We start from the raw sequence: 22481 nt of genomic DNA, 5'->3' as shown, positions 1-22481 counted from the left end.
TTACACTCAAAAAAATCGGCACGTCAAGTTTACGTGAAATCATAGGTAATTCTCATCCATCACACTTTTCGTGTAACATTCATGTGAATTATTGGTAACTGCCCTCATTCTAATCCAACTGATAAACAAAATGTTTGATAATATGTTTCATTGATATTTTTCGGTGAAATAAAACCCTTCTTTTCTCGATCTGCGTAACGTTTCTGGCTACTATGCTTCGCCTATCGTCAGACGCCTGGAAAATTTTATTTTTGGTCAACTAATTTATACAAATTTTAAACACAAGAAAACTTTTCACAAATTTACATTACAAAAAACAAATAAAAAGCTTACATTTTCGTCAGTCTATTTTCTTAGCACATTGTTAATGCTGCGTCCGCTGCCGACGAGTAAAGGCCCAGACACAATGCATACGGATTTTACTACGTTGCGGAAATTTGACAGAAACCCCATGGAAAAACTGTCAAATTGCCGCAACGTAGTAAAATCCGTATGCATTGTGTTTGGGCCTTAACCATTGCTTGCTTGTTTTGTTCACACTGCCGTAGCTTAGTGACCAAACCGTTATACATTGCATTGAATGTTCCACATTCACGCTGTAGGTTTACTGTTTTTTCTTCCCCCAGTATCTTTATGTGGAACATCTCCGCGGTTTCTCTGCTCTGCTGGTTCTCGACTCTTTCTAGTATGCGTGTATTATCAAAGTCGAACAAGTGTCCGCTCTGGATAGTGTGCTGTGCTAGTCCGGATTTTGCTTCCTTTTTCTTTGCGTCGTTCTTATGTTCAGCTATTCTCGTCTCCAACCGTCTTCCCGTTTGTCCAATGTACACTTTGCTGTCATCTGTACCACATGGTATAGAGTACACTACATTTTTCTGTTTACTTGGTGGGATCGGGTCTTTCAGCTTACTAAACACACGATGCTTGATCTTATCTAGTGGTTTGAAAGCTAGCTCTATATTATGTTTCCTTAGGATTTTGTGCAGTTTCTCACTCAGACCCGGTATATACGCAGAAGATGCAAACTTAATGTTTTCTTCTGTTTGCTTAGTAATTTCGAGCGTGTTATAAAACTTGTGAACTCTAGCTTTTAGTATTTTTTTGTACAAACCACTCGGGATAATGGTTAATTTTTATTATGCCTTTTACCGTTTTAATGGCGCATGGCCGATAATTTAGTTGCTCGATCGATTAGCGCTATTGCCGTATTGCATTTGTGTGCGTACGGGCTTTGCGAGTGGAAGTCGAGATATTTGCCATCGACTTGTTTCGGCAACCATGACTTTTCTAGCTTACCGTTGTTTCTAGTCAGCATCATGTCCAGGAATTTTATGCTTTTATTCGCCTCCATTTCTATGGTGAATTGCAGCCTGTTGTGAAAACTGTTGAATGTCGCCAGTATTTCGTTGATTTGTTCCTCAGTAGCCACACAGAAGCAGTCGGCCACGTACCGGCGGTATGTTGTTAGATTGATGTTTTTCTTCTCTAATTCAGCTATGCAGTGTTATTCCAGTTTTTCCATTACCAGGTTTGCAATTACAGGTGATAAAGGTGAACCCATTGGGACCCCGAAACATTGAGAGTATGTAGTACCTTGGTAGACGAAACAAAATGTTTCTTATACAGTAACGACAGTGTATGTAATGTTTGCACTCGTTTTCTGATTACTTTCGCAGACTGTTTCTGTAGCAATTGTTTAATAAATATTTTTAATTTGAAAATTAATTTGAAGAAGATTTCTAAATATGGATAAGATTGAAATATATATGCATGAGTTTTCAAGAAATATTACACGGATACACGGATGAACGAAATGGATGTGTCTGTTCAATTTTACACCACAGTGTATCTCCGATGTCTAGTTTATTCTTAAGCCCCTCACACTTTATTCTTTATTGCTTTAATTAAATAGCTTAACTTGCAGAGCACTGTAATAGCACCCGACATTGAGTGAGAACTATGAGCTTTTTCGGTAACAAAATAGAGTAATTTGCCAATTATTGCACACCACCCAATTTTTGCACACTTCGTAGTGTTTGCATCATTTCACGACGGGTGAATGTAATTTGACAACAACATCTTACTTACTTACTTATGTGTCCATGTCCGCCGGTCCGGCAGAACAAAGGGATGAAATCAGAGATCTCCACTGCTGACGGTTACCCGCCATGGCTTTTACCTGTCGCCAGGACAGGTTCTCGTCTACAGCCCGGATGTCGTTGGCTAAGCTCCGTCTCCATGAGCCTCTGGGTCTGCCTCTTCTACGCTGTCCTTGTGGATTCCAGTCGAGTGCTGCTCTGCAAACCTCGTTCGCTCCTTTCCTCAAGGTGTGTCCAATCCACTTCCACCTACGCTTACGAATTTCTGTGGCTATCGGCCGTTGATGACACCGACGATGGAGTTCCTCATTGGATATCCAATTATCAGGCCACCAGGCACGAATAATGTATCGCAGGCACCGGTTAATGAATACCTGCAGTTTTTGCGTTGTCTCCGCTGAGACGCACCACGTTTCGCAGGCATACAGCAGTACGGATTTAACGTTTGAATTAAAGATTCGGGTTTTCGTACGTAGAGTGATCTGGTTTGAGCGCCAAATGTTTCGCAAACCTGCAAAGGCACCCCTGGCCTTCCTGATCCGTGTGGCTATATCAGTCTTGGTACCACCATCGGGCGTTGTTTGGCTACCAAGATATTGAAAGACGGCTACCTGCTCAACTTGTTGTCCCGCTACTGTAAAGTTGGTGGAATTGTCAGTGTTCACTACCATAGACTTAGTTTTCGCTACATTGACTGTGAGACCTGCTGCCTGGGAGCTCTCAGAGAGGTCGTCTAACTCGCTCTACATATCGTTTCGGCGTTGTGCGAGCAAGACAATGTCGTCGGCTAGGTCGAGGTCATTTAGCTGCTCCATCGTTAGAGGATTCCAAGGCATACCTCGATTTGGTCTACTGTCAATTACTCCAACTAATATCTCATCCATAACGATGAGAAACAGAAGCGGTGATAAAATGCAGCCCTGTCTCACGCCAGTAGTAACCCTTATGGGGTCGGACAAGACGCCGTCGTGCAAAACCTTGCACGAGAACGCCTCGTACTGAGCCTCGATGAGATGGACTAGCTTATCTGGAACTCCTCTACGCCTAAGTGCGCCCCAGATGTTTTCGTGATTGAGTCGGTCGAACGCCTTTTCGAAGTCAACGAACACCAGCAGAAGAGAGTCTTGGAATTCGTTGATCTGCTCCAATATAATGCGGAGCGTTGTGATATGGTCTACACATGATCGACCAGCACGGAATCCAGCTTGCTGCCGCCGGAGAGTAGCGTCGATCTTCTCCTGGATCCGGTTGAGGATTACCTTACAGAGTACTTTGGGAGTAATACAGAGCAACGTGATGCCACGCCAGTTACCGCATTCCGTTAGGTCTCCTTTCTTAGGGACTTTGACCAATATGCCCTGCATCCAGTCCACCGGAAAAGTTGCGGTTTCCCAAATATTTCGGCTGAAATACGATCTATCCCTGGCGCTCTATTGGATTTCATACTCTTGATGGCTGCTACAATTTCATCCAGCGATGGCGCCTCCGAGTTCACGCGATTTATTCGACGAACTGTAGGCGTCGTACGCTGCTGGTTTTGTTGGTGTCTGACATTTGAAACTCGGAAGAGTTGTTCGAAATGTTCAGTCCATCGCTTAAGATGTTCTGTACGGTCAGTCAATAGCTGACCAGCTCTGTCCTTTAGCGGCATCTTTGTATTCATCCTGGCACCACTAAGGCGGCGAGAAATATCGTACAACAAACGGATATCACCATTGGCGGCGGCGGTTTCTCCTTGTTCGGCTAGGGAGTTAGTCCAGGCTCTCTTGTCCCGCCTACAAGCACGTTTAACAGCCTTCTCCAGTTCGGCGTATCGTTGACGGGCAGCTGTCTTAGCCGATCTGGTCCGCGCTCGCTCAATGCTGGCTTTCGCCTCTCTCCGCTCGTCGATCTTCCTCCAAGTTTCATCCGAAATCCACTCCCTCCGCCCACTGCGCGCTTTGCCGAGGGTTTCATCACTGGTCGTGATGAAGGCGTTCTTGATGCCGGTCCATTGCTCTACGACGGTTCCACCAGATGGCAACTCCGAGGCTCGAGATTCAAGTTGTTCAAGAAAGGCCCTTTTCACCTCAGGATTCTCCAATCGGCGGACGTCGTAGCGGCACCCAACTTTCTCCTCCCGTCGTTGGACACGTGCGACGCGCAGACGTATCTCAGCGATAACAAGATGATGGTCGGATGCAATGTCAGCGCTGCGTTTGTTGCGTACATCAAGAAGGCTCCTTCTCCATTTCCGGCTGATGCAGATGTGGTCGATTTGGTTTTCTGTTCGGCCGTCGCGGGAAACCCACGTGCCTTTATGTACTGGTCTATGGGGGATGAGCGATCCACCAATGACCATGTCGTTATTACCACAGAATTCTGTAAACAGCTCCCCGTTTTCGCTCATCTCTCCTAGGCCATGGCGTCCCATGACGCGTTCAAGGTCCGCGTTGTTTGAGCCAATCTTCGCGTTGAAGTCGCCCATGTGAATTTGGATGTCCCCCTTCGGGATTTTCTCAACCACGCTGTTCAGCTGGCTGTAAAAGCTCTCTTTCTCCTGCAGGTCGGCAGCATCTGTTGGCGCATAGCACTGGATTGCCGTAAGGTTCCTAACCCGTGTTCTAAATCTGGCAACGATTATTCGCTCATTTATTGGTCCTCACTTCATCAGGGCCGCACGTGCCCCTGGGCTCAGTAGGAATCCAACTCCTCTTTCTCGAGTAGCATTTTCTCCTCGTATGCCAGAGTAGAGCAAGACTTGCCCGGATGATGTCCTGTGTTCGCCAGTACCCGGCCAGCGGACCTCGCTCAGCCCCAGGATTTCAAGCTTCAGGCGGCTAGCTTCCCTAGCAAGTTGAGCCAGCTTGCCCTGCTGGGCAAGGGTCAGTATATTCCATGTTCCGATTCGTGTCCGTGTTTTCATGCTAAAGGTCGTTGCCAATAATCCGGAGAGATTTCTTCTTTCATTTTCATTAACTTTTTGTGTGTTCTGGTACAGTAGGCTGTTAACCTAAGGTCCTTATCCCGCTGATGGGGCTGCCATCTTAATGTGGGCGGGAGCCCCTGTGCCCCCTTTCCTGTTAGCATACGACAACCGAAGTTGCGTACCCCAGCCGGCACCTCGTGGAGGTAGGAATAGGAGTTAATGAACAGAGGTTATGGAATGCACATGTTCACCCTTTGCCAGCCTGTCAACAACATCGGCTGGATAATTTCATTATCCATCAGAATGTTACTATTTTCTTTGTAAATCAACGTGGTTTTTAAGCGTAATAACAAATTTTCTTACATGGGGTATGAAATGGGGAAGGCAATCGAGAAAGCGACCAACATAGCTTTTACCAGCCAAGGTCCTACCTAGTACCTCCACGTGACCATACCCGGTAATACTCTATTGAGTAGCTAAGCTAGGATGTGCGATGCCGCATGGTTTCCAGGTGGAGACGGTTGAGCCAGTCGGCCTGGGTAGCAGGTAAGTATAATATGTTATTTTAATTATTTGTTTCGTTTCAGCTCATCAAGCATCTTCTTTTTTCCGGTCCGGTCCGCCGGTCCGGCAGAACAAAGGGATAAAATCAGAGATCTCCACTGCTGACGGTTACCCGCCATGGCTTTTACCTGTCGCCAGGACAGGTTCTCGTCTACAGCCCGGATGTCGTTGGCTAAGCTCCGTCGCCATGAGCCTCTGGGTCTGCCTCTTCTACGCTGTCCTTGATTCCAGTCGAGTGCTTCTCTGCAAACCTCGTTCGCTCCTTTCCTCAAGGTGTGTCCGATCCACTTCCACCTACGTTCTCGAATTTCTGTGGTCAAACATCTTCTACTGTACAATTAAGACTTTAGCCGTAACACGTTTAAATAATGCACATGGATATCAAAGGAAAAGTTAAAATGATTGGATATTAAATGCACTGATGGAAGCTCCAATGACGCAATTATATTTTTACGTGACGGATTGCTGGTGCAGATTGTCCTATTTTTGCCCATATATAGTCCATATATACTATTGTGTATCGTGTTGCCAATTTAATTAAATACCAGTATGTTTGCATATTTCTCCAGAGTATGTTGTGCTGTATATGAAATTTTATTCATTATTTTACATGTACTTATTTTTCTTTTATATTGAATTTCATTCTGTTCATTATTATTTATTTTACATGACTAAACATTAATTTATCTATTCATATGATGTTCAAGAGATTAGGGGTGTTAAACGAGTGGACGGGCTGGAGGACGGACGTGTGTGATCTGCCTGAATCACCTGGGAGATGCCCCCTCTCTAAAGGCCTGATAGGAGTTTAACACACCCTTTCCCTTTTTCCAATTCACATAAACAATGTTTATGTTGAAATGGATTACCCAGGTAACCAATAAGCATTAACATAAGCAGCAAATCAGCCGCTTTTTGGCATATGTGGCATTTTATACTGCACGTTATTGTATATCAGCTTTTTGGCTGCATAGGTGTTGTAAATTGGCACCCAAAATTCTATTCTAATTTTTCGTGTCAGTAATCAGCTGCAAATAAGCATTGTCAGCACTATAAAAAGGTTATCAGTAAAGTAGAAGTATATTTTGCCAGAATAGCATTTAAGTAGCATTTAAGGTGACTTAAATGCTTATTGACTTGCATTCAAATAGCATTGGTAATGCTTATTGGTTACCTAGGTATCTATCCGTGTAATGTGCGTAAGTGCCTCTGCTTAGAGTCTCCCAACCCCTTTTGGCCCTTCTTACAACATATGCGTGAAGCTGCTCGGTGAACAATTTCGATTCTACAGTCATTCTTCTTGCATACATAGGTGGTATACATACATACATACATACATACATACATACAATAACAAATTTTCTTACATGTGTCCCAATTTCGCTTTCACCAAACGATTTTCTTGTCAAAACTATTAAGAAAGTTGATTTACAAAATAAGCTTTCATCGACCGTTAGATGCAAATAAACATGTTCTATGGGTTTCGTAGCATTGATAGAAACTCACTATACTCGATAAATGGAATAAAATTAGGTCTTTCTAGCACAAATTGCCGATAAATTCGTCAGTTCAATTATTGGAACAACAAATGACACTTCTTCCAAAATTATTGCACTGCTGTTTTGCTTGTGCTTACCCTTGTTTTTCTGCAACGCGCGTTTGACAGTTCACTTCTCCGCGGTATGGCTTTTTGTTTATCAACGCAAGCGGTGGGAGCCGTAGTTTTCTGTATCGCGATTTTTCCTGTCTTTCGCCGCTTATTGCGAGGTTTTCAGGTCCGTAATGGATGCTAAGGTAATGCTAAAGTATGTATATGTAAATAGCTTTGTGCACAAATAAAACAACTTGGTAATAATGCCAATGAAACGATGAGAAAAAATCAAAAAACAAAAACTGTGCAACAATCGAGCGTAAGGTGTGCAAGAATTGGGTGCAGAGTTACTTTGCAAAAAACGCATTTTATACGATTATTGTAAGGAATTTTATACAGGTGGCCTATTTTATATAAGTTTATCGGCATAGTAAGCGGTTTAGCCAAATAAAATTTACTTTTATTTGTCAAAATTATCAAATTGCTGTAGACGAGTGCTTAGCTGAGCAACAATTGGCAATTTAGCCTGTATCACTTTTTATAAGGTAATTTTACAGATCGAAATAACTATATCTTGCTCACAGTGTTCCATAGCACACGTACAGAAAAGTCGGTTTGAATAGCATGATTTACGGAAACGCATTGTAATCTACATCAGCAATGCATTACTGAATATTATACACACCTAAAAAACTCGGCAAAATTTGCCGAGATTTGGACGGCCGTGCGTTCGATAAAAATTTCGGTGGTGTATTTCGACGTTTCCGGATCTTTACTAATGTTTGGTACCTATCTTAAAAAGTTTTGCCAAACGCTCGGTTGTCCAAATTTCGGCAAAATTATGCCGACTTCGGCGCTTTTTGTAAGTGTGACAAAAAAAAGTGTGTAGTTATATATAGTAATATAGTACCTGTCTAAGTTCTCATGAGTTGAAAAATTTAATCGTCGTTTTTCGAAGCGTGTCTTAGATATTTGATGGTTTGAGGGTGCAGTGTAGCGAAATAAAAACTAGCATTTTGAACTATTTCATTTAGCTTGATTTCTATTCGCTTTTAACTTCATGTCTGAAGTATATACTGCCATAGGTTCAATCAGTTATTATTTACGTGCAAACAACAATTTCTAAACCAACTTTTTGTTTTAGCCCCTGTATAGACAAGGTGTACTAAATGGTAGGAAAACTTGTGTCGGCAATGAAGGCTTTGTTTTATTTCACTTGAGGAAGCGGAAGCGGATATTCTTGGCTATTCGTCAGTTAAATGAGATGGTAGCTAGATACATTTCTGACATGCTTTGTGTGCACTTTTTTGGTGGCAGTTACGTACAATGTAAAAAATGTGCTCATTAAAAAGAATTTTAAACTGCGTAACGCGAAAACTCATAAAACCGCACAAAAAACATGAAAAAACCACATAAAAAGACTTTGGTGTACTTAGTCAGCATTGCTATTATCATTACACGGTGAGTTTTGTGTTTTTTGCTGGTGCATAACGCAATCCTTGTCCCACTGACTTTGATAAAGAAGGTGAGGAAAGGGTATTTGAACAATTCCCCAGCGAAACGAGCAACTTGAATATTTATCTTTATACCTATATACATTATCGTTCTCCTCCAGGGATACTCATAGCAATGATATTTCTCTTTGTATTCCCATTCCACACTCTAGGTGTCGTGGATTAGACGAAAAGACTACCATCTACTCACCGTTGGGCTGACGACCTACAGTAGCGACGAACGGTTCAGTGCCACACACCTGCAAAATTCCGAGGTTCTGACGAAATAGCTCTCTTTGGGTATTGAGAATTCGCTATTTTAAAAATATATTTCTATTCAATTGCAGGATTGGACGTTGCAGATAAAATTCGTACAGGACCGGGATGCCGGATGGTACGAATGCCAGGTCTCAACGCATCCGCCGACCTCAATCTTTCTGGAGCTGCGCGTCGTAGGTAGATATACATGCACTGTACACCAATTCTTGTAACGCTAATTTTGCCTTTCTTATCGAAAGTATGATCACAAATTTGTTGCAAGCGACAATTAGAAATGCGTCGTGATGTTTTTGATGAATTGGGACTACCAACCAAATCGATTGTTGAAATGTCGTCCAATCAAGAGTATTGCTTGATACAAGTCATTTTTGCAATTTTTCTGATGCTTGAATTTCAAGTTATTTATTTCATATTGCTACCGATGTCATTACTTTCCTATTTGACATTGACAATGACATCGACATAATGCCATTTTGCATTTTTCATTGAAATTTTGCTGATGACCTTAAAATATATATAAATATTTAAAATACATTTTGGTGTTCTCTGCATAGCCACCAAAAAAAAGAAAATTTTTGAACAAAAATATTACGATAAACATAACACAATAAGCCATTCTCCTAAGCCTAACTAAAAAACATGTCTCTATTGGCATGTAACTAGTACTTTTTACAGACCGTAAATATGGTCGCCCAGATAACTTTGAGGTACGATGTTCGGTTCTCATGTATAACTCATTTATGCATTAGCATATTTGAAAAAGAAAGTTACTTACTTATTTTTTACTAAAGGGCATAGCATATTTTTAACCAAAAGTTTTAGTAGAATTTTATGAGTTATTCAATTTGTCATTTTTGTAGGTCTTTCGTCTATCAATTTAATTAATTGATATGTATCCGAATATATGTATTAGCGAACCATAAATTTCGCCCTTATTATATCGTACCATTCGAAAAGAATTGAACATTTTTGTCGCTTAATTGCGAATAACATCTTATATCTTACAAATGCACATACACAATGATTTCTACGACCTTTTGATCGGGATTCCATCGACGAGTTGGGGTTGGGGTACTGAATGAATCAACAAGACTTTATGCGAAACGAATGCCTTCACCATTGGAAGGGATAAGTGAAGTTTTTTCAACCTCCACCATCGAGACGATAAACTTAGACAGCTTTCAAAAGGCGCAGCATGGTTCGATGAACATTGCAGTTGCAGTTGTTTTGTTCATAGAGCAGCAATAAGCATTGTAGTTGTATGCACTGCATTTTGTTGGCCTACATTCCGGTTTTGGAATTTGACTTATTGTTCTGCAAAAATTCGCGGGTAATTCAAAGCATACACGACAATTACGGGTTAGTGACATAATTCAGCCATCAATAAGTATCCTTTTAGACCAGTTGGGTTTAGTTCTATCCTGGTGTCACCACAAAAGGTAGAATAAAATACATAGCATACATAGGCAGTATAAAAATAGGTGTTAAAAGATGGTAATGGAAACATGTTGCTAAATCAGGTTTGAAGAATCTGGTCAGCGTCTTAACACTTTCGTATTATATTAGCATATATCTTTACAGGAACATTAGGACCCCTCCCAACTTTAAGAGGGGGGGCTCCTATACAAACGAAATACAAATTTCCTCATAACTCGAGAACTAATCAAGCAAATGGAACCAAATTTGGCACGTGGGTGTTTTTGGAGACAAAAATTTTTTCTATGATGACTTGGGACCCCTACCCACTTTAGGAGGAGGGGCTCCTATACAAATGAAATTCAAATTTCCTCTTAACTCGAGAACTAATCAAGCAAATAGAACCAAATTTATCATGTGGGTGTTTTTGTAGGCAAGAATATTTTCTATGGATTTCCCCACTTTAAGAGGGGGGGGGGCTCCTATACAAATGAAAAACAAATTTCCTCATAACTCGAGAACTAATCAAGCAAATGGAACTAAATTTGACATGTAAGTGGTTTTGGACGCAAGATTTTTTTCTATGGTGAATTGAGACCCCTCTCTTCTTTAGAAAGCGAGTTATGGCCCATCTTTATGGCCTCTTTAAGAGGGTGGGCTTCCATACAAATGAAATGCAAATTTCCTTATAACTTGAGAACTAATCAACCAAATGGAACCAAATTTGGCATGTGGGAGATTTTGGAGTCTTGAATTTATTTTACGATAGTTAGAGACCTCTCACCCCTGTGGTAGGGGGATATGGACTCTCATACAAATAAAACAGAAATTTTTGCGAAACTCAAAAACTAATCGAACTCGAGAAATTCGAGACTCTTCCATAAAACATTAGTCAATACAAGACCACAAAAACTATCTATAGTAACACTAGATCATTCAGGACGAGACGGTCGTGAGTGTTGCCGGTGACCCGCCCACTGAGGGGCTTGCAAAACTCGAGATTGTGACAAAGATCATCCGAGATTCATGATTTATGTACAACACAGGTTAATTTGTGGCAATACGAAGTTTGTCGGGTCAGCTAGTACCTATATAAATGTATTGCATAGAATTATTCCTCAGTGCGTATATCGCCTCCAAAATGGTACGGATAAGCGGGATTTGCGCGTCGAATACGATTTTGTTAGATACATATCGGTACGTGATTCTCATTTGTTGAGGTGAAAAGAACCTTTGTCGAACAACTCGAATCGCGAGTCTCGTAGTTGTCAGCTGGTGGAACTACCGAAGAACAATGAACATTGGGGAGTTGATCTCGAATGGAACGAGCGATGAGAGGCGAAAGCCGACATTGAGCGAGTGCGAACCAGAGAGGCTAAGAGGGCGCGTCAGTGATACGCCGAGCTGGAGAGGCTGTTAAACAAACTTGTAGGTGGGACAAGAGAGCCTGGACTAACTTCCTAGTCGACGAAGAAGACACCGCCGCCACAAATAGTGCTGTCCATTTGATTACCATACTTCTCACCGTCTTAGTGGTACCCCGATGAATACTAAGATGCCGCTAAAGGTTAGAGATGGTCAGTTACTGACTGACCGTACAGAACAGCTTGGGCGATTTGAACATTTTGAGCAACTCTTTCAAGTCTCAAATGTCCTCAAATTCACGCCAACTTTAAGGTGCCATCGCTCGATGAAATTGAAGGAAAGTATGAAATCTAGCAGAGCGTTAGGAATATACTGCATTTCAGCCGAGATACTCAAAGCTAACCTATCTTTGTCAGCCCAGATGATGCATCAGCTAATCAGCTATTCAGCAATACATGAGAAACCGCAACATTTCCGGTGGACTGGATGCAGGGTATACTGGTCAAAATCACGGTGGTCTGTACTAGAAGGAGGTTTGCATATACATAGCAAAAGATGATACTACTAATGCCATCTCTTATCCCAAGGGAGTATCTACTGCTTATAAGTGTTAGTGATTGCAACCATCTGAAAGAATGTATGCATGTGATGTTGATGTACGATGTCATACAATGATATCAGTATAGTTGTGATGTTTTATAACCCTTTATAATAGAGGTTCTAATTATCCTCATGAAATGGTTGTTTAACCTTCCTCGGATACATTTAAGATAGCGGATGACACTAATGTTGAGCAAAAATGTTGGTGAAGACTTGTTAAGTCTTCTTGAACTTGAAAACAAATCACAGAATTTCTTCGCACGAAAAGGTAACAAATAGTGTGGTGAGTCGTAAAAATGAATCATTTCGTAAAGGTGAATGATAGCTCAATCTTTTCGATCTGTATTTGAAGTCTTGAAAGGAAATGTAGGTGACAGAATACAATATTTTAAGAATTTTAACTCAACTGAATTTTAACTGAACGATTACCCATCGCCCTAGCAAAAAAACCAACGCGCCAATAAAAAATATTAAAATTCACTTCACCAAAAATGTTGTTTGGTCAACGTGCTTGGCTGTATGTGAGTTTCACGAAACATGCCGGAAAAAGATCTTGGGCTCGGTGCTCGACCTGAATGACCCACCAAGATTTTGTTCATTTCCAACTCAACATATGCGATTTGAACAAATGATGTTTGTGGAGTCGAGAAATGTAGTTCAAGATAATTTTGTAATAGTGAGTGCGCCTTAATTAGTCCCATTGCTTATATTGGTCTTATCTTTACATCAATCGTCAATATCTGCAATGATAAACAATTATCTCCGAGTTTTTCTAACCTTAGTTGAAGTTTAATCTACGCTTCAATCAAAATGTGCTATGTATATGGTTGATATAGCCATTCATTGCAGATATTGATGATTGTAGTGAAAATAAGACCAATATAGGCAACAGGACTAATATTGGCATCTCCACCCTATGTGAAAAATGGCCACTCAGATGAACCATTAATGTCAACTAAGTAAATATGCCGTTTTTGAGTTTGCTTCCCGACGGTATATCCATCAAATGTTTAACACACGAATATGTGAAAAATAATAAAAAATAAAATGTATTGCTCCCCCTTGCTGTTAGAAATTCTTCTTTCATTCAGGTTGTCAATCAAACTTATTTTTTTCATTCAAATGTATTTAAGCCAAACCTGTGGCGAGTTGCGTGGAGTATTATGTGTTTATGTATTTTTTATCATTATATTTGTTTGTAATTTAAAACGAAAAATGCGGATACCTCAAAACACCCACAGTTTTATTTTCAATAACGCTTAAAGTGTTCGCCAGAAAATTTCGCAAAACAACGAGAAAAAAATAGTTTAAGAGATTGAGGTTTAGGAGATATTACTATTTTCAACATAAAGAGGGCAAATTAAAATTGATACAACAATTAAAGTAGGTACTTTGAATAATTCCTTATTTGTATAAATGAGGCGGTTCAATTAGCGAATTTTGGCTGTAATTGCACTTTCATGGAATGTAATGAGCTAGACTGATTCGTTGCATAAATTTTTCAGTTACAAACCTGTATCATCTATTTTCTTTCCAGATATATAAATAATCGCCACAGAAAGTCTTTCATTAAATCCTCGGTAATCAATTTTACTTCCTAGAACAAAGCGGGCGTTTTCAACTTTAATCAACTGCACCAATGAAACAATCAGATTCAGTTCAGCATTCATGCTTTTCGAATTTTCCGGCCAATCCCGCTGGCAGTTACCAAGCGAACCGGCCATCAAGCTTCATCATAAACAGTTTTACGGATTTAATATTCTTTTGGGGTAGTGCAACGTGACTTGAAGTTTATAGCATCCTCTCTGATGTGACTGATTTTGTCTGTTTGGTGCAGGTACTCGTTTTTTAGAATTTGCATTCACCTCTCGTATCGTGACGCTGGTCACGAAGAATTTTTTTCTCCGTGAGCATGAATGCAAACAAACGGTATCAGCCAGAGCTAGCTTATAACAAGCTAACAAACTTGACACTGATCGATTCTATTCTGTTTAAAACTTTAAACTTAAAATTCTCTACTTTGTATATCTATTTTTTAGCAACGCTGTAAAAATTATGCCATAGTATACGTTCCGATTGAAGAAAAACAATACAGATTGGAAAGTATTCAGAGGTGAACGGTCTCATCTAATAAAGACCAGATCTGTATTTTCACAAAAACAATACCACATGCCATAATAGCTTTTAAAAGTAGATAATGTCGTTCAGGTGTGCATAACTCTTAAGTCATATTTACGAAACTTAGCGGAAAATTTTACTCGAGTCTTTTCTTTTAATACGGATCGGTCGGACAACGATCCTCCGAAACAGAGGTCTTCATTTTGTAGAGAAACAAATATATGTAATATACACACATCACATATTGTATTTATTTCATTTTTTGTATGTGTAAAATCCATCATTTTAATTGGAGGAAGCGGAAACAAATAACTCAAAATACGATAGTTGCCATAAAGCATTTTGCCATGCATCGTGGTCAGTATACTAAATCATGCATGCACCGCGCTTGACATATTAAATATCTGCAACGGTTTCTGCTGGTTGCCGCTTGTGCTATATGTTCTGTGTTTGACCTCTTATTAAATTTTAAACATAAATTTCCGCTATATGCGGTGCATTTGATTCCAGAACACATCGCTAAAACGCAACCCCCTTGGCTCGTGATGGAATCAGTTTGAAGGAGGCCTCTTTTTAATTAAACTCTTCCGAGCGTGATTTAACTTTCTTTTCCATTTTATTATAAACTTGGAAATAGCGTCACAGAATAAATTACATTTAAGCGTCAATTTTGTTTCCATCTTTCGTTGAGATTTACATCGGAAACCGTACTGAAACAGGGGGTAGTTAGAGCAGTTTTCTTCTAATATCAAACAATGGATTGGGGAGATTACATCCGAGAAACAAGGGTAGGGAAAGCGTGTGTAAAATGCACAACTAATCGTTTATATTTTTGGTGGATTATAACACCAATATTTTCAAAGCTCTTGTTCATATAGTTTGTTTGAACTATGCACTTCACTAGCACAGAAAAAAAAACAAAAATATTCATGTTTTGTACGTTTAGAACTCCTTTCTTATCGCAGTAACAAGATATTCCTGAGAGCAAAATATTACGTGAAAACGCATAAAACGATGAAAGGATTGATGAAATTTCCAGACACTGTAAAGAGACGTTTCACATCAAATATGTATGGAAATGAACGAAAACATGTGTGTTGCTTTTTGAGCCTATTTTGTAGAACTAATGATAGAAAAATCTGTGTTATTAAAATTAAAACTGTCATAAGACACAAATTAAAAAGTGAGTTGTTTTAGGCTCAAATTGGTTTTAATTCATTTGCATTCATTGTGTTCCTCTTGAATAGTTGTTTCCACTGCCTGATTTTTATTAACAAAATTTTTATTACCTCACCTGCTATCACCCCGATATATTATTGGCCTGTATTGAAATTTTTAAATTAATAGAATTAATCATCAGACGCTCCAAAATAGTTTACGTCATAAAATTTTAAATTTGAAAAACAAAAAAAAAATACATTGATCAACTTAGGCAATTGTAATAGTTTTTTATAAAGTCACTATTTGAAGACCCATCAATATCAAGCGTTGTCAGAAATAGTGAATCGACTAATAACAAATAAAAAAGGTTTTTGATCCCCAGGTCAGTGACCGCAGAGTTATTGCATCATTTGTTTACTCCGAATTCGTTTATTTCCATTTCAAAAAGTAAGTCACAGAATTTCCCCGCACCAAAAGGTAACAAATAGTGTGGTAAGGTTTGATTAATAATGAATCATTTCGTAAAGTTAAATGATTACTCAATCCTTTCGATCTGTAACTTTTGATTTGTATTTGAAGTCTGGAAAGAAAATCTAGGTGACGGAATATAATATTTTATGAATGTTAACTCAACTGAATTTTAACTGAAGGATTACGCATCGCCCTAGCAAAAAAACCAACGCACCATTAAAAAATACTAAAATTCACTACATGTTAAAAATTTTTTGTTCCTCTTCAATTATTTTAGTTCGCAACAGGTTAAGATATTTAAACTACTTCACTGGATCATAGCATAGCATAGACAACCGCACAAACCATGGGTGGCTGATATGGTGTGCCCGTAAGTACACCATACACCTGACCATGTCCTTACGATTGTAGAAATGGGTACGTTGGTTGAACACCTAATGCAAGAGGATGCGCAACAACTCACGCAATCCTCATAGTTGTTCGTGTACCCAGCAATATACGATTTAGCAAAATATATAGTATTCCAATTAGAATATGTAATACCAAAACGAAATATAAGGATAATACGAGTCTAATTATATGAATATAATATGAGTATACAAGCCTAAAGAGTAAAATTAAATGGAGTATATATGATTGGTGTTAAGCCAGACCAAACCAAGTGACAAAATTCTGATTTCGAGAAAAACGCGTTCAAAGTTTACTGCTCTATATGATTTAAACATATCAATCGCTCGAAATCATCTCATAGCTCTGGCTGTTTGCAACATTTATGTAGTCTGATTAGAGTAAAATGTAGCTTAGAAAATTCTTGGTCGTTTGCTGTCATCAATTAATTTTTTTAAATTTTGCGACTTGATCCGGTCTGATTTAACATCGACCATACAGGCAAAGACTAGAACAATCTCACCAGCAATCCTTCGAACGAAATACAATTGCGAAATAAATTGCGTCATTTGAGTCTCCATTAGTGCATCCAATATCCAATAATTAATTAAATTTCACTTCTGATATCCATGTGCATTATCTAAACTTGTTACGGCCAAAGTTCTCACTGTGTAGCAGGAGGTTTATGATGAACTAAAACGAAACAAACCGTTAGAACAACATACTAGGCTCACCCGCCAACAAAGCCGCAATGCATTAATGCATACGTTAATATTGTATTATGTTTAAGGCTAATGCAACATAAGAATATAGGTAGCAACAAGCACTTACTTTTCCGATAGATACGAATAATTTTATTTGCCTGCTGCTAAAATTGATCAGTACTTTACTTATGATAGCTTCGTATTCTTCTTCTTTTTAGTAAATTAGTTTTGGTTGTCTGATTGCTAAGATTCTTCTGATTCTGGCACGTCATACAGGTGTTGGATTTTCGCCTTCACTTTATCTTTATGTACCGCCAGTTCTTCCGATTCTTGGTCGTTCATGTCTTCGAGTTATAAGCCGGCCTCCCACGTTTTTGACGTAGGACTACGTCTTTGTTTACTATACTGGGACTGGGTAGCACTTTGTAAAAACGAGAAATAGAAGTGTAACGTTTGGATGAAATATTTCAAACGCAAATAGATACTATACTACTGAACGAAACATAACAGTTAATATGTCGTTGGATAGATAAAATGGCCAGCAATTTTATAGTATAATTTTTTATACGCTAAATAGTGAAAATGTGTGTAAAGATTCAAGGTCGAATTTTTCCATACATTTCCCTTGTTATCACCTAGCTTCACAGGCACGGACGACAATTAGATAAACCATAGGATTTGGATCCAAATGATAACCTTGAGACCACTTTGTAAGCCACACCCCTTTCCCAATCCAATCGGCAACATCGATGGCTATTGACGGCAACACCGACCCCGAAGACAAGCGGAATCAGAGGGCAATGGCCAACGTGAATCCCACACGATGCACTTAACATTACATTTTGCATTATCCACATCGCAGACAAGCGAAGTTGCTCGATAGCTTGCTCAATCAGTGTCGGACAATCTTTTAAGCAGCAGCGGCAGTGCCAGTGACTATAAAATGGTACTCTTGGTTCGCCGTCTGCTTATTCATCGCACAATCGCACTGACGGATGGTCAATATTTACCATCGACGGCTATTGGTGGCGAAAGCAACGGCATTTGGCGGCAACACCAGCGATCGGAGGCAACACCGATAGCAATTGGGAGATAAAAACGATAGCATTTTGGCGGCAATTGAAGCAAATCCAAGGACTTTTGCGGCAATTAATGTCATCTTCGATGACAATTCGAGGCAAACCCAATGGCATTTTGGCGGTAATTTTCGCAAACCAACACTGAAGGCAAATGGAAACGGATCGACTGACGGGCAGCAAATTCAGCAGTAGGCCGTTGTGGTCTTAAACAGTTCTTATAAGAACTATAGTAATTGAAGAATGGAAAGATTTTTCTACACTTTCTAAATGATTAACGTTCCATTCGGATAATTATTTGAGCAGCAGCAGCCGATCTGGTTTCTCCCATACCTACACTAGCTTACAAGTAGCAACGGCAGTGCCAGTGACTATAAAATCGCACACTAGGTTCGCCGTCTGCTCATTTACCGCACGATCGCACTGACGGACGGTCAGTATTTTGATAAAACTAATCCATTTCTACTTTACAGTGATTGGTTATTTCCTATCACTCCTGTATTAGCGGGCAACTATCATCCTAGAGTCTAAAGGACCGAAAAGCGACATCCATCATATATTGGCAACAGTAATTATAGTACTTATTTTTATGAAGTGCTATCAGCTCAAACATAGTTTTTTTCAGGGCCACCAAACAATTTCAAACGGTTTTTTCAAAACCACCATTGATTCAATGAAGAATTAAATCAGAATATTTCGCTGTTCTTTTACAAATAAACACTCAAACAATGATACTCACAAATACTCAAATATGCATATGCCAGAAATGCAGTTTACATTAGTCTTTGATTTAATTATCAGACATAAAGTTATACTTCGTCGATTAAAACATGTTATCAATATAATGAGTATTATATGACTCAGTCCTACGTCACCCTTTCGTACAACCCTTAGGGCTGTATACCTTGTAGTTTTTTTGTAGGGTCTTCGGTATTTGGCCGCAAGCTTTGGTAAATGGTGGTCTTCTCTCCTCATGACATAGCTCCAAAAGCGCATTTGGAGAACCCTGATTTCCTTTGTTACTGTCTTACCTCCTAAGATCTTCTTGGTTGTCTTTCCTACTTCCTCGTCATCGCTGGTGCAACACCTGTCAAGTTCGTGTATAATTTGTCTTTCGTAATTTCTTAAAGGTGATCTCGATCGCTTTGTGTGAACGGACACTTGGGAACCGCAGAGCATTGTTGGTGCAAATAGCGTATCAGACAGAAGACGGGTTATGGCAGGTGAGGATTTATTTTCTTTAGCGAACTTTACTACCGCTTTGGAAGCTCTGTTTGTTTTTTTGCATCTGGACTTAGGAGTTTTAGATCGACAGAGTTTATCTGTTATCAGTCAGTCAGAGGTATTCGAGCTTTTAGCCACGTTATAAACCTTACCACCTATAATAAGGTTGGGTGGAGGTTGCTCTCCCGAGGCTCTAATTAAAAGTTTGCTTTTCGATGTGTTACCACACCGCATGGCGAGTGTTGTGTTGTTTAAGAATGTGTGTCTTTTGGTCTGCGCTGCGGTTTATGCCACCTCTGGATAGAAGCCATAATGCATATATTTTGTACCCCACACTGCTCAATAAGATTCGCCTGTAATCCCCTACGCCTTTGGGCACTGCGACCTTGAGTATAGGGATGAGAAGCGATCGTTTCCAATCTGCTGGGAGGTTGTTTTCGTGCCGTACCCTTGCCATGAAGTTCTGCAACTCCTTAAACGACCCGTCGTCCGCGTATTTGATCAGTTTAATTTGAAGATTGTCGATTCCGGCTGCTTTACCATTTTTTCTATCTATTACTATTTCAGTAATTTTAGTGCCATCGAGCACGAAAGTTGAGTCTACTGTGGGAGCTGACACTTTAGGTGGTATAAGTAGCTCTCCCTCGTCAAACTTCATCCATTGTTTCATCGAGATGTATGTTTTTTATAATAATTGAATTTTTTTTTTGACTTTTTGAAATACTTATGGGTTCTACTTATTCGTTCTCCTAGTTTGAACTTGCCTTAATTTTTAAAAAGGACTTTTGTTCTTTTTCTTCCTTGATACTGCAAAGTTTATAAAAACTGCTTTGGATGATTTTAACTGGAGGATGGCATTTTGAATGGGTTTCTATTTACCCTGTAGGACCGCTTTTGAATACTGTTCAATGCTTTCCTACGCTGAGGTGATAGCGGAATATTGCGTGTTTTGGGGATGGTGTTCACCGCAGCCCGCTTATGCTTGTTAACAAGTGCGACCATACCTCCGTAATGTTCACATCAATTTGAACTCATTCATAGTTTTTCGGTATTCAATCCTATATTTTTCGTTTTGTAGTAGTGCTACATTCCAACGAATTGGTTCATTCAGGACCAATTCAACTTCCTTGTAAACTTTACGAACTGAGTTTGTTTCCAATTTTATTTGTCCTGTAGGGGAAGGGCGGTAAAGACGGACACCTTAAGGTCAAGAGTCAATATCTACTCAAATATAACTGTATTGATTGCAATTTTCATACAAACTGAAACTTTAAGTCTCTGTCTAATAAAGTTACAGCGTGTACTAGAAAATTTCTTCCAAAATTTATACTTTTTTTAATATTATAAACATTATGTATAAATCAGAGTTTCTGCGCATGGGCGGGAGAGACGGACACTTGACATGGGAAAGACGGACACTCGCGAAAAGGTGTCACGCGCCGACGAATTATCAGTATTAAGAAAGATTAACATATTTCATTATGTATTTAGGAAAGAATTGGCTTGGGAAAACCCCCTACCCAATTCCCCCTTTGAGCGAGGAAATAAAATGGTTCCCTTTTATAATCTTCAATATTTTAATTGGTGATCAATTAATCGTTTCTAAAAGTTGGCCTATTCCAACTGTTAAATGACTTCTGGATACTTTTACATGTATAATATGCAAGTATTTGCAATTTAAATCGTTGTTAGGCAAAATGAATACGGAATCTTTGTGTCCGTCTTTCCCTACCATCGGGAGTCCGTCTTTCCCGACTTGGATACCATTTTTTCAAACTTTAATAACTTTTTACTGAATATTCAAAAATTCACTAGATTTCCAATGGACATTCAGTGAAGGGTCAAACTAACGTAATGGCGTCGATATAGCACGAAAGTATTGCTTTTTAACGATTTACCAGCTATTTTCTTCACACACAAAATTACATCGGTTAGCGTATTTAGGCATTTTTTCTTTGTTTTGCTTATAAATTTGACAGCTGCGCTGCTAGAAATCGGCAGTTTAATTCAAAAGTGTTTATTCAGTCTATAGAAACATTTCCCATCATTGGTTTGCCTCAAAAAATTATTGTTTATGAAATATGATAAGTGTCCGTCTTTCCCGCAGTGTCCGTCTTTACTGCCCTTCCCCTAAGAAGTTTATGATCCGTACTGACACTGTTTATCCACTTTGCGTTTAAATTTTTAAGAAAAATTAGTGTGTTTCTGGCGGTAACAATATGATCGATCTGCGATCCTCTGGTTTCAACTGCCCAAATTTTTTATTAGCCATGGTACTTCTCAGTACTAAGTTATGCCTACTTAAAAAAATTTCATCTGTTCCCCGTTCGTATTGCTAAATTCAAGTCCCAGAAATGTCCCAACTAGCTCATAATCCTCGGGGGATAGTGTTTTTTCCGATTTGCGCATTAGCATCGCCCGACATATCATTTTACGTTGGTTTTTAACAGTTGCCATACATGATCCTAGATTACCTTTAAATAGAGAACTGAATTCAGAGACTGGGCAAAATAACTCACTGGATCATGTTAAAACATTCAAACCAAAGTTGTTTTACAGTTATTTTTTTTTCAAAATTTTGAATTTGTTTTCAAACAATTAAAACAAGAAAAACCATTTGTTTTGGATAATTATTCTATGAAAAACACTTCATCCTTTATGCAAGCCAGTTAAGTTAATTAACGTGTGTCGTAAACTTTTATTGTTTGCTCCATATCGGGATAGCACAGAATACCTTGCGGTGATAAGTGATTTTTGTTTAGAAAATCTGGGGAACACAGTGAAATAGGAAGTTTTGTGATAATACTGTACTCGTTGAGAGAAAATTGCATTTTAAATTTTTTAAGTTAAAAAAAGAATATTTGACAGTAAATCCAAAAAGATACTCCTGTGCCAAAGTATTACGAGCAAATGTATTCCCTTGCTTAGAATAATCTTTCAAAACTATCTTTGAAGTGTGTTCAAATTGTTCTGTTTATATCTGAACATAAAAGTCAACGATTATCTAGAAAGAAAGTTCTGGTGG

General features: G+C 39.2%; 1 protein-coding gene across 1 annotated transcript in view; it reads left to right on the top strand.

Moving 5' to 3' along the window:
- LOC128736015 (uncharacterized) overlaps positions 1-22481 on the top strand; it is a 78909-nt gene that overhangs the window by 32205 nt on the left and 24223 nt on the right. The window contains exons 3-4 of the mRNA XM_053830500.1: positions 8829-8930; positions 9003-9111. Of these exons, the coding sequence (XP_053686475.1) occupies positions 8829-8930; positions 9003-9111 (211 nt within the window). The remainder of the gene's footprint in view (positions 1-8828; positions 8931-9002; positions 9112-22481) is intronic.

Source organism: Sabethes cyaneus, chromosome 2 (assembly GCF_943734655.1).
Source record: "Sabethes cyaneus chromosome 2, idSabCyanKW18_F2, whole genome shotgun sequence".
Classification (NCBI taxonomy): domain Eukaryota; kingdom Metazoa; phylum Arthropoda; class Insecta; order Diptera; family Culicidae; genus Sabethes; species Sabethes cyaneus.
This window is presented reverse-complemented; position numbering and strand designations above follow the sequence as displayed.